The sequence below is a fragment of the Phoxinus phoxinus genome (assembly GCF_949152265.1).
Source record: "Phoxinus phoxinus genome assembly, chromosome: 10".
Lineage (NCBI taxonomy): Eukaryota > Metazoa > Chordata > Actinopteri > Cypriniformes > Leuciscidae > Phoxinus > Phoxinus phoxinus.
The window spans coordinates 18,342,602-18,353,196 of NC_136885.1; the positions used below are offsets into that span (position 1 = coordinate 18,342,602).

The following is a 10,595-nucleotide window of genomic DNA, read 5'->3' on the forward strand; positions in this document are numbered from 1 at the left end:
GAGGACAAATTAAAGATTTGTTTTCTCTGCACCGAAATGATCAGTGAACACACATACAAAACAGATGTTTACTCTATATGATGTAATATTCTTAGATTGTATTACACATTATTAAAATGTCAGTGAAAACTGATCAGGTGGATTTACAATAATTTCCTCTTATTTTATATAATCAAAAGGTGATCATAATCGTGTGTGTGTGTGTGTGTGTGTGTGTGTGTGTGTGTGTGGTCTCTGAGATGAAACTGATCGTCTGATTCACCATGTCTAAAATAACAGGATTTAATAGATATGCTTGTGTTTTGTTTTATTTCACAGATTATTATAGTGATAATTAATTGTAGAAAGAGAGTTTACAGTTTGAGTTTTGTTTGATTTGAAGTCTTCTGTAAACAAAATTATTGAAGGATTTAAGTTAGAAAAGTATTTACAATTAAAAATATATATTATGTTTTGGGTATTCGTTTTTATACTGCGAGTCATGTCCCCCCAGATGGCAGATGGACATTTTCCTCAGATGTGCAGCAGACATGAGTGTCAGCCACTCCTGGTACCTGAAAAAAAACATTTGAATTATCATTGTTATACATTAATAAATGAAAACTACATAACTCTGTGACAATAGGACATACTCCATATAAAAAGTTCTAAATAAAACGGTATTTACAAACACCTCAATGACTCTGAGATCATGACATGAATGTCAGGAAGAATAAACTAAGCACGTTCACGCTAACTATTTTCCAGGTTAAAATGACAAAAGAAGAACTGTCTTTTGAATGTTGTCAGGGATTCTGCATTCCGGATGAGGGTGGGGAGATCATTCCACCAGCAATAAACCATGAATAAAAATGTTCTGGAGAGTGATTTTGTGGCTCTCTGTGATATGGGCTCTTATGGGCTCGTTGAAGACAAGACGAGCTGCAGCTTTTTGAATCATTTGTAGAGGTTTAATTGACTTTATGCACAACTGCACTACTTCCTGAACTTTAGCCAGCTCCTTTGTTACCTGTCTGAGATTATTGGACAAACTGATTAATCCAGGTGTGTCTGATTATTGTTGTTGGTCAGGCACACCTGGATTAATCAGTTTGTCCAATAATGGCAGACAGGAAACAAAGGAGCTGGCTAAAGTTCAGGAAGTAGTGCAGCTGTGCATGAAGTCCATTGCACACAATGGAAGTCCAACCAGAAGAGCATTGCCGTAATCAAGCCTAGAAATGACCAGGGCCGGACGAGAAGTTGTATTGCATGCTCAGTTAGGAAAGGCCTGATCTTCCTGAGGTTGTGCAGTGCAAACCTGCATGATCAAGCTGTCTTTGCAATGTGGTCTGTGAAGGTCAGCTGGCCATCAAATATTTCTTCAAGATTTGTGACCGAACTTGATGAATCTAGCTGGATGGTGAAATCGAGCAGGTGGATTGGCAGGGAAGACGAGAAGCTCAGTCTTTGGCAGGTTGAGCTGCAGGTGATGTTTCTTCCATGCCGAGATGTCTGCCAGACAGCTTGAGATACGAGCAGCTACTGTGGGATCATCTGGTTGAAATGAGAGGAAGAGCTTGGTGTCATCGGTGTCATTCGAGTCCGTTGAACAGGCTCTGCAGGGCTCACAGTAATCCTGAATTTTAAGTGTTTTATTTCAACTTATGTACTTACATTTTTTAAAATATCCATCCAGAGACTCTATATCTTATAAAATACCTAGTGAAAAACAGTGGATGGTTTTCATAAAAACTGATTTTTGTTGGATACAATCTCGGCCTACTTGGTCAGCTGAAGCCTGAGGATTTCCTAGTAGAGAACCTTCAGCACACTATGCCACCCAAGAAGGACCAAAGCAGCAACCAAAGTAATGGAGAGGAGATGGTTTCGCTCTCACAGATGCGGGATCTAATGAGTCAACAAAAGGATCTGTTTATGCAACTTCTACAGCAGCAAGAAAGCAACTTTAAGACTGCTGTGGAATTAATTGTGTACAATGTGAACACTAGGATAGACAAATTGATCAAGGAGACACAGGAGCTGAGAAGCAGCTTGCAATTCTCCCAAAAAGACATTGAAGATCTATTAAAGAAAAATGAGAAAACTGAGTCAGAAAGAACAATTGCTTGTGCTGAAACCAAAATAATGCAGGGGAGATTGGCAGAGATTACTGAGAAAGCGGATTATTTGGAGGGTCAAACAAGAAGGAATAACCTTGTTGTGGATGGCATTCCTGAGGCCCAGAATGAAAACTGGAAGGAGACTGAGGACAAAGTCAGGTATGTGATAAATGAGAAACTTCACCTGGACAGTAGTCAGATGGTGATTGAACGTGCACATAGGACTGGCAATCCATCCGGATATTCTGGAAAAAGACCTAGGCCTATCATGGTCAAATTCCTCAGATACAAAGATAAAATGGCTGTTCTAGGAAAGACCAAGGATCTGAAAGGCACCAACATCTATGTGAATGAGGACTACACTGAAGCCGTCAGGCAAAAGCGAAAGGAACTCATTCCAGCCATGAAAGCTGCCAGAGAACGAGGTGACGCCTACATCCGACATGACAAGCTTATTGTCCATCCCCCTGCCCAAAAGCATAAGGATAGGAATGGCACCAACAGCCAGGAGTTGGAGCCAAGAGCTGGAACGAGAGACTAGTCCTCTGGTTTTTCTTAACTTGAGGTCATATAGACTGAACTGATTTTAAAAATAATAATAATTATGGATAGTAGGCCTTTGGATGATAAGCATCTCCTCTCGGTTTCAAAGGGTCTTGTTTTGGCCCATTTGAATGTCTGCAGCATCAGAAATAAGGTATTTGAACTTAATCATCTAATTAAAGAAAACACCATTCATATATTGGCAGTATCGGAGACTCACCTGGATGCTACTGTTTTTGATACAGAGATTTCCATTGATGGCTATAATATTTTCAGAAGGGACAGGAATAAACATGGGGGTGGCATGGCATTATATATCAGAGATAACTTAACGGCAACACTGTGCTCTGAGTTTATCACAGATGATTTGGAATCGTTATGGGTTAAAGTGCATCTTCCTCACCTAAAGCCGGTGTTAATCGGTTGCTGCTATAGACCTCCTGGGACTGATGTGCAATACCTGAATAATTTATGTGATTTAATTGACAGAGTTACAGATGTTAATGGTGATATTTTTTTACTCGGGGATATGAACATTGACTGGTTTGCGAATCAATGTCCAATGAAACAAAAGATAGTTTCATTGATAGCTGCTTGTAATCTGTCTCAGATGATCTCTCAACCAACCAGAGTCTTTACTAATAGTGCTGGACATACTTCTGCCACTTGCATAGACCATATTTATACAAATATTCCTGAATGCTGCACTAAACCAGTTTCTCGATCTGTGGGTTTTAGTGACCATAATATCATAGCAATTACCAGGAAAACTAAAATTCCAAAATGTAAAGTCAATATAGTACATAAAAGGATTTCTAAGAAATTTATTCCGGAATGTTTTTTGGAGGATGTTGGTGGTATTGATTGGACTGATGTGTATGTTGCTGAGGAGCCTGAGGCTGCCTTAAATATTTTTATGGAAAGATTTATGAAGATTGTTGACAGGCATGCCCCTATAAGAAAGTGTATTGTAAAAGCGAGACCAGCCCCATGGCTGAATGAGACTATAAAGAGCCTCATGAAGGATAGAGATAAAGCCAAATCTATATTAGTAAGGACTGGATTGGTGGAGGATAGATTAATGTACTGTAGACTGAGAAATCAGGTTACTAAATTAAATAGATAGATGAAAAGAGAATATTACATGCAGAGAATAAATGCTGTAAAGCAAGATGGTAAAGAGCTATGGAAAACCCTTAATGAAATAATGGGGAGGCGGACATCTGGTAGGGCTTCCTTTATGGAGTCAGAAGGCAAGTTTTTGACCAAACCATCTGATATAGCGAATTATTTTAATGATTTTTATATAAATAAGGTGCATGCATTAAGGCAGAATATGGACAATACTGATTCTAATTACCTAAAGCTCATAAAAGATGATGTGATGTTAAATAAAAGTTGCACTTTCCAGTTTAATAGTGTAGAGGAGCAGGAAGTAAGAAAATTGTTGAAGTCCCTGCCCGAACACAGCTCAGTGGGTACTGACATGCTGGACAGTAAAGTACTTGGCTTGGCAGCTGATTATGTTTGCGGTCCGTTATGTCAAATATTAAATGACTGTTTAATGAAAGGAGTTTTTCCCACTATTTGGAAAGAAGGTAAAATTATTCCCTTACCTTGGACTTGGAGAACAACAAGGAACTGATGTACCTGTTTATCTGCATGTTCTTCATGGTCAGTGTTTCTGTAACTTTTTAAATAATACCTTAAAACTCACGTGTAATGAAAAGAGTGATATCTGTAGTGTCTTATTTTCTGTTTCAGTTTCTTCATCATCCTCACAGACTGAGATCAGATCAGGCTCTGTAAGACTCTCCTGTCAGTTGTATTCATATAGAGACTCTTGTGATACTTTGATCAGTTCTGAGGGACTTCAGCTGATCTGGGTGAATCCGGCTGGTGTTAGTGTGATGACAGACTCCAGATATCAGATATTATTCTCCTCAACACAGTGTATCAGCACTCTGACTACAACACTCCTGAATGAAGATCACAACAGAGAGTTTAGATGTCAGGTTACTCAGAGAAATCAACCGAAGACCTCAGCCACATATACTGTCAAGTATTCAGGTAAATTGCTGTTATTTATAAAGTTACTTATTTTTAACTTTGTATTGATCATCAAGAATAAAATAAAGATATATTCTACAGTAGAATGCATCTGAAAATTAATATTTTACAGCTCCAACAGATACAAAGACACTGACTCCAGCCACCAGCTCAACCACAACTGTAAATAAACCAGTAACTTCTACACAACCAGGTACATAATCAACTGTTGAATGTTTATTAATGAATGTACTGTACATTTCAATATATTTTTGTATGTATGTCTTTCTCATTTGAATGGTTTCCAGTAGCTCCAGTAGTTTGAAAAAGGTATGTCCATAACTTGATGGTGTTCATGCATTCAATAATTATCTTTGTATTTCCACGATATGGCACATCTAAACCAAAATCCATATCGTCAGCTACATCATCAGCACTGCTCCTAGCCAGTACATCAAACTCTGAGAATACAACAAGACCTAAAGCACCAACACCTCCAGAAGAAGGTATGTACTGTATGTCATTCTCTTTTTCTTTTGTCATAGAATTTGTATTGTTGCAAACTGCATTTTTACATTTTATACCACCCCACCCACCATAAACAACCCTACCCAGCCCCAACAAAGCAATCCCCAATCTGATCAACAAGACATCTGAAGATCAAGAAAAAGAAAAAGAAAAGAAAAAGATGTGCATACATTAATATACACCTACTTACAAGCAAGGATACATGCATAATTTAGATAATATTAGTAAAACAAAAACAAAAAAACATATATACTCCAGCTCAATCCACGTCTAAGGTTTGTAAGTCATTAAAGAATGTAATAAATTGTTGATAATTTTTTTTAAAGATTCCCCCATACCTCTAATATTGTACTTAATTTTTTCAAGTAAAAAAAAAAAAAAGGCCAAATCTTTGAGCCAAACTGAAATAGAAGGGGGTTGTGGCAAGGTCCAAGATAACAGTATTCTGCGCCTAGCGAGAAGAGATGCAAAAGCTACGGCATCAGCCTGTTGAAGGTTGACGCCGAGATGAAACACCAAAGGTTGCAATCAAAGGGCAAACAGCTCACTTGATCCCTAGAACATCAGAAACTATTTGAAAGAAAGAATTCCGTTTTATTTCGTATAGGAGCCATGGTTGATGCCAAGGTAAATTTAAAATGACGCCGAAATTGAAAAAATATTTTGAGAGAAGAGTTTGGTCTAAATCCGGTTTGTTCTGTCATTCTCATTTAAGTGACTTTTTAGTATGTAAATAACTAATTTTGCTTTGAAGATATTAGAGTAAAGCTGATCACAAACATTGACCGTTTAATTTGTAACACTTTTTTCTGTGTTAATAAAAATTGTATTTTGTCAATAAAAATAAATCAATAAATAAAAACAACATGACATTATTGGTATGTGAAAAGTAACTCTTTAATCATGTCAATCCAAAACAATCATGTCTGTGTTTACTAACATGCATTTAGTAAACATACAACATACAATATACACTTTGTTTGCAAGTGTGTCAGTACTTGTGGTTTTTATATTTTTGTTTAAAATGACACAGTAATACGTTCTGCTTCTGTTTTCATCTGGATCTGAGTGTGTCCCTCTATATTGTCTCTCCTCTAGTGATTGTGATTGTTGTTGTTGCTGCTGCATTGGCTGTTCTCCTTCCTGCTGTTATTCTTTGGGTGGTTTGCAAAAAAAGAGGTGGTAAGTTTTACATTTTAGTTTTATCATATAAATATTAATTTAAAAAGATGTGATGATAATTTTTTTTTTGAAGTGGTAAACCTGAACTATAGTTTGTGACACTTCATTTCTGAAAATTTGGTCATCATTTACTAACCCTGATGTTTTTCTGAATCTGTATGACTTACTTTCTTCTGTGAAATGTAAAAGAAGATATTTTGAGTTTGTCCATACAATGGAAGTCAATGGTAACCAAAACGGTTTGTTTGCCAACATTCTTCAAAATGTCTTATTCTTTTTGTGTTCAACATGACATTAGGCTGAGTTAATGATGACAGAATTTTCATTTTGAGGTCAATGAATAATTTAAAAAGACAAATATAAATTTACTATTCATACATCATTAGAATTTTTCTAAATAATTGTCAATATCAATTATCAGTCTGCCATTATTAATGACATGCTGTACTTTACTTTTGTTTTTGTGATAATTATTCCTCAGATATTAGAAGAGGGACTAATGACTCTGTGGTAAGTATCAAAATATTAAAGACCAGTGATGTTGATCCATGAGCTATTTTTTTGCTGTCCAATATGTGTACTGTGTTCACTCACCTTAGATAAACGCAACAGCAAACCTTAGAATATTGTTTCTTGTCTAAAGGTTACAAATATTAATAAATATAATGGAACCAATGATACAATCAACATCTCCATTAATCCTACTGCCAGCGCCAATGTAAGTGACCCATATGATTCATCTTCAATATGCGATTCATATCTGTGTATATTTGACAGTTTCTGTAGCCCATATTATCCCTCGTAATGTTAAGTATACTATAATGTACATTATGATTGTTACACAGCTACTCACCAACACTGCAATGTAGGCCTAATCAGACTAGCAAAACGATGAACACTGCAATGATTAAAGAGGTCATGATATGGATTTTTAAAATTATTTTAAATATTCCTTGAGGTTCACTTATAGTGTTAATAAAGGTTTTGCACAAGAAAATAAGTAGGCTATATATGCAAAAATATATATATATATTTTCAGTTCTCATTCTAAGCAGGTCTAAAATGATACATTTTTAGGCGCGGCTCTTTTAAGGCTTGTCATCAAACAGCCAATATTATGATTGGCTAACATCATTGCATAGAACAAACATATAATCTTCCGACGCAATCCAGGACACCATTAAAATAAACCATCCACTTGTTCCTGACCCAGGGTCCTGTACAGAGACGCAAACTAGCTGTTTAAACTGTACGCCTCAAGGCGAACGTTCTTTCAATCTTTCATTTGTCCTGATGTTGACAGACTCAAGTGCGTGGAGTATGTCAGAAACTCTATGCACATCTGTATCCAGTGTATAGTGTCAGTGATTATCATGGGTTCTATTTGCTTTGGACACGACACTCACAAGTTCAGCGACTGAATGCCAGTGGGCGGGGCTATGGAACAATGATGCATAACTATTCGTCGATGTCTTACTCTGGGGCAAGTCATATGCAAATGGTTTTTGTTTGTGTGTCGTCACAAATCCCACAATCTTCAAATAAACCGTTTTAAGCTTTAATAAAGGACATGAAACTTGCAAGATGCTGTAATGGTACAAATACCTCTTATATGTCAAAATGGATTTCTCATGTCATGACCCCTTTAATCTCAAGTCCTCTGAGGCACTACCATCATTAACTGAGACAAGATGGTGGCAGTTGGATTTGTATAAAACGAAAAAACTATATTGATTTTACACAACAATTGGACAAGATTTAAAAGATGTGTTCAATTCTAATTTGAATACGCCACATTTGAAATAGCAATGACGTCTTGGGCTTTTTCTGAGAAGTTATTAACATGAAATGCAGCACTATTTCGTGATATTCCCTTTTTCAATAATGAATAAGTTAATTATAAAAAGAGTAACTTATTTTAGCCACAATATTTCCACGATATTTAAATTTTCACAAGGTCACAACATAACACACCGAGCAGCAGAGGTGTTTCATTCCTCAATGAATCAGCATTTTGAATAAATCGCTTGAATAAATAATTCAATGACAAGTGTGGATATCTGCAGCCAGGTAGGAGTAATGAGCATACCGAAAGGTAGGGGGCGTTCCAAAAGGTCTTTACAATTGGTCCCGTAAACTGCCTGTTAGGGTTATAGGTTCATTTCTGTTGTAGCGTTGTATAGGCTATCTTCGGCACGCCATAACTCCGATCAGCAGTTATCCCTGTCTCGGACCGGTCACCCCCTACCTGCAAAACGATTTAATGTACAGAAAGAGTCACTGAATCCCCACCACTAACCAACACAGACAAGCAAAGTAACAGTCAGTAAAAGTCCTGTTACAAATATATATTCACAAAACCTTTAGGTGAAAATGCCACACGAAACAACATATTTAAAAACATTTGCAGCACCTGCATAATAACTAGCCTACTTTTCAAAGTAGTGATGGATTTTGTACTTTAGTTCACCATGTTTCCACTGATGTTTAGGAGCAGAAAGACGTGACTTATACGGAGATTGCCACATTCAGTAAAAACCAAGGCAAAAATAACAAGGTGGGTAAACACTTCTTTGTACTTCCATCACCTTCTCTCAAAACTGACAATATGTGTTGTTCATGATGGTGATGATAAAGTGACTTACGCTTCCATCAGAGGAGCAACATCTGGACCTCAGGATAACGGCAGTCAACTTTATGCCTCTGTGAACAAGAACCTTCACAAATAACTGAATCAGTTATTAATTATACAAATACCTCATGATATCATCAGCAGAGAAATGCCTATAATTGACTTTAACCTGTTGACGTGGCGTCTCCGTTACCTCCTTCAGGGAACGAGGGTTACCATACGTAACCGAGATGTTTGTCTTTCACATGTTAACAAACAAACTCAAGTAATCATATTTATTAGTAGGAGTTTAAGGATTTTTATTTCATTGTAATTGTATTTGTTGATCAAGAGAACAATTTTAAATAATAAATAATTCCAAATCTTCCATTTTCTCTTATTTGTTTGCCCCTTCATTCTCCAGTAATTGTTTTTAATAGTAATAGGCTACTGTTTTACGTACAACATCCTCATTTGTAACTAAGGCAGAGATGATCGAAACTGTTCAACTCAGCAGAGCTGTAGAGGAAGCGCCGTTGTCATATTCTGCACTGTCAGCCGATCATCGTTGCGGTGACTGCGTACTAGAAAAGTAAGAAGAAAAATGGGCTTTTCACTACTCCCATAATGTATGATTGCATAAAAAAACATTCATAGTCAAACGTGGTTGCTAAGAAAAGTGCTGAGGTGAATTTTTGAGCCACCGAGTGGTTTAAAGGAAAATAAAGCCAAAAGCGCCTTTTACCCCGGTGTGCCTTTGGCAGCCCCATGTACCCTGCAGTCAACAAAATGCTCATCACATCGATTACAAAAGTGTCAGATTCAATTCAGTCAAGTGAAACATTTGTCAGAAATAAAACATATTGGATGAACAGAAGCTTCAAATTCTGTTCTGCACAAAAAGTTGAAAGAACTGTAGCTGATATGTTAGATTAAGTGGAGGTTCAGTTAAGAAAAGTTTGTTTTTCTCTCTTGTCATGACAAGGTTAAAAGGCACGTTACTGGTTACAATTTCCTGTTCTCTGTAAAATCAAGCAGTGTTTGGTGCAGAGATTGCATGGGTTCTTGTGACTCAACGCAATGTCTCCAAATATGGACACATAACTAAATGTGAGAGGACAAACACTTCTGAGGATAAGATACAAATGCAATACTTCGTTATAATCAGATAACAAAAGAAGAATAAACAGCTGAGGTGACATTGGGATATTGATAAGTCTTTAATATGCAATTCGTTTTTAAAGGCAGCATTCATAGACAAACTCATTAAGTACTTTGCCGTATTCTCTTCTCACCACCAGCCAATGAGTTTGTTTTCATGTGGTAAATTCAAGAAGGATTATCTTGAAAAAAAAGGAGAGTTAATTAAATATTTCTGTATTCTATACAATAAATCTTATTGCAATGAATTCTCTGTCAGTCTATTTATTTTATTTTATTTGGTGAATCTGGCCCCTGGGTCATTTTCTTTGATTCGGAGCGATGTGTGGAATGGATGTGGCAGTATCTACTCGCATTGCTCTCTTTGACAAGTTTTCTGCTGGAATCCAAGAATACGACACATATGTCAGCACCTAAAC

The 10,595-nt window shown here is 36.7% G+C and overlaps 1 protein-coding gene and 1 long non-coding RNA gene across 2 annotated transcripts; one reads left to right on the forward strand and one right to left on the reverse strand.

Annotated features, from left to right (window-relative positions):
* The first annotated feature begins 4,269 nt into the window (after positions 1–4,269).
* On the forward strand, positions 4,270–9,150 carry LOC307005195 (uncharacterized protein). Its single transcript, XM_079625093.1, has 9 exons — positions 4,270–4,323; positions 4,410–4,715; positions 4,828–4,908; positions 5,117–5,200; positions 6,321–6,404; positions 6,886–6,914; positions 7,048–7,122; positions 8,896–8,961; positions 9,020–9,150. The coding sequence occupies exons 1-9, from the start codon at positions 4,290–4,292 to the stop codon at positions 9,131–9,133; spliced, it is 873 nt and encodes a 290-aa protein (XP_079481219.1). The 5' UTR covers positions 4,270–4,289; the 3' UTR covers positions 9,134–9,150.
* LOC307005196 lies at positions 6,260–9,601 on the reverse strand. The gene is made up of 4 exons (XR_013799232.1): positions 9,479–9,601; positions 9,050–9,107; positions 8,494–8,652; positions 6,260–6,376 (listed from the first exon to the last, which is right to left on the reverse strand). It is a non-coding gene; the product is annotated as an uncharacterized lncRNA (long non-coding RNA).
* Between the last annotated feature and the right edge of the window lie 994 nt (positions 9,602–10,595).

Coding starts and splice junctions, on each gene's coding strand:
- LOC307005195 (XM_079625093.1), top strand. CDS start 4,290: ATGTACCTGTTTATCTGCATGTTCTTCATGGTCA. Junction 7,123..8,895: donor ATCCTACTGCCAGCGCCAAT/GTAAGTGACCCA, acceptor ACTGATGTTTAG/GAGCAGAAAGACGTGACTTA. Junction 8,962..9,019: donor ACCAAGGCAAAAATAACAAG/GTGGGTAAACAC, acceptor ACAATATGTGTT/GTTCATGATGGTGATGATAA.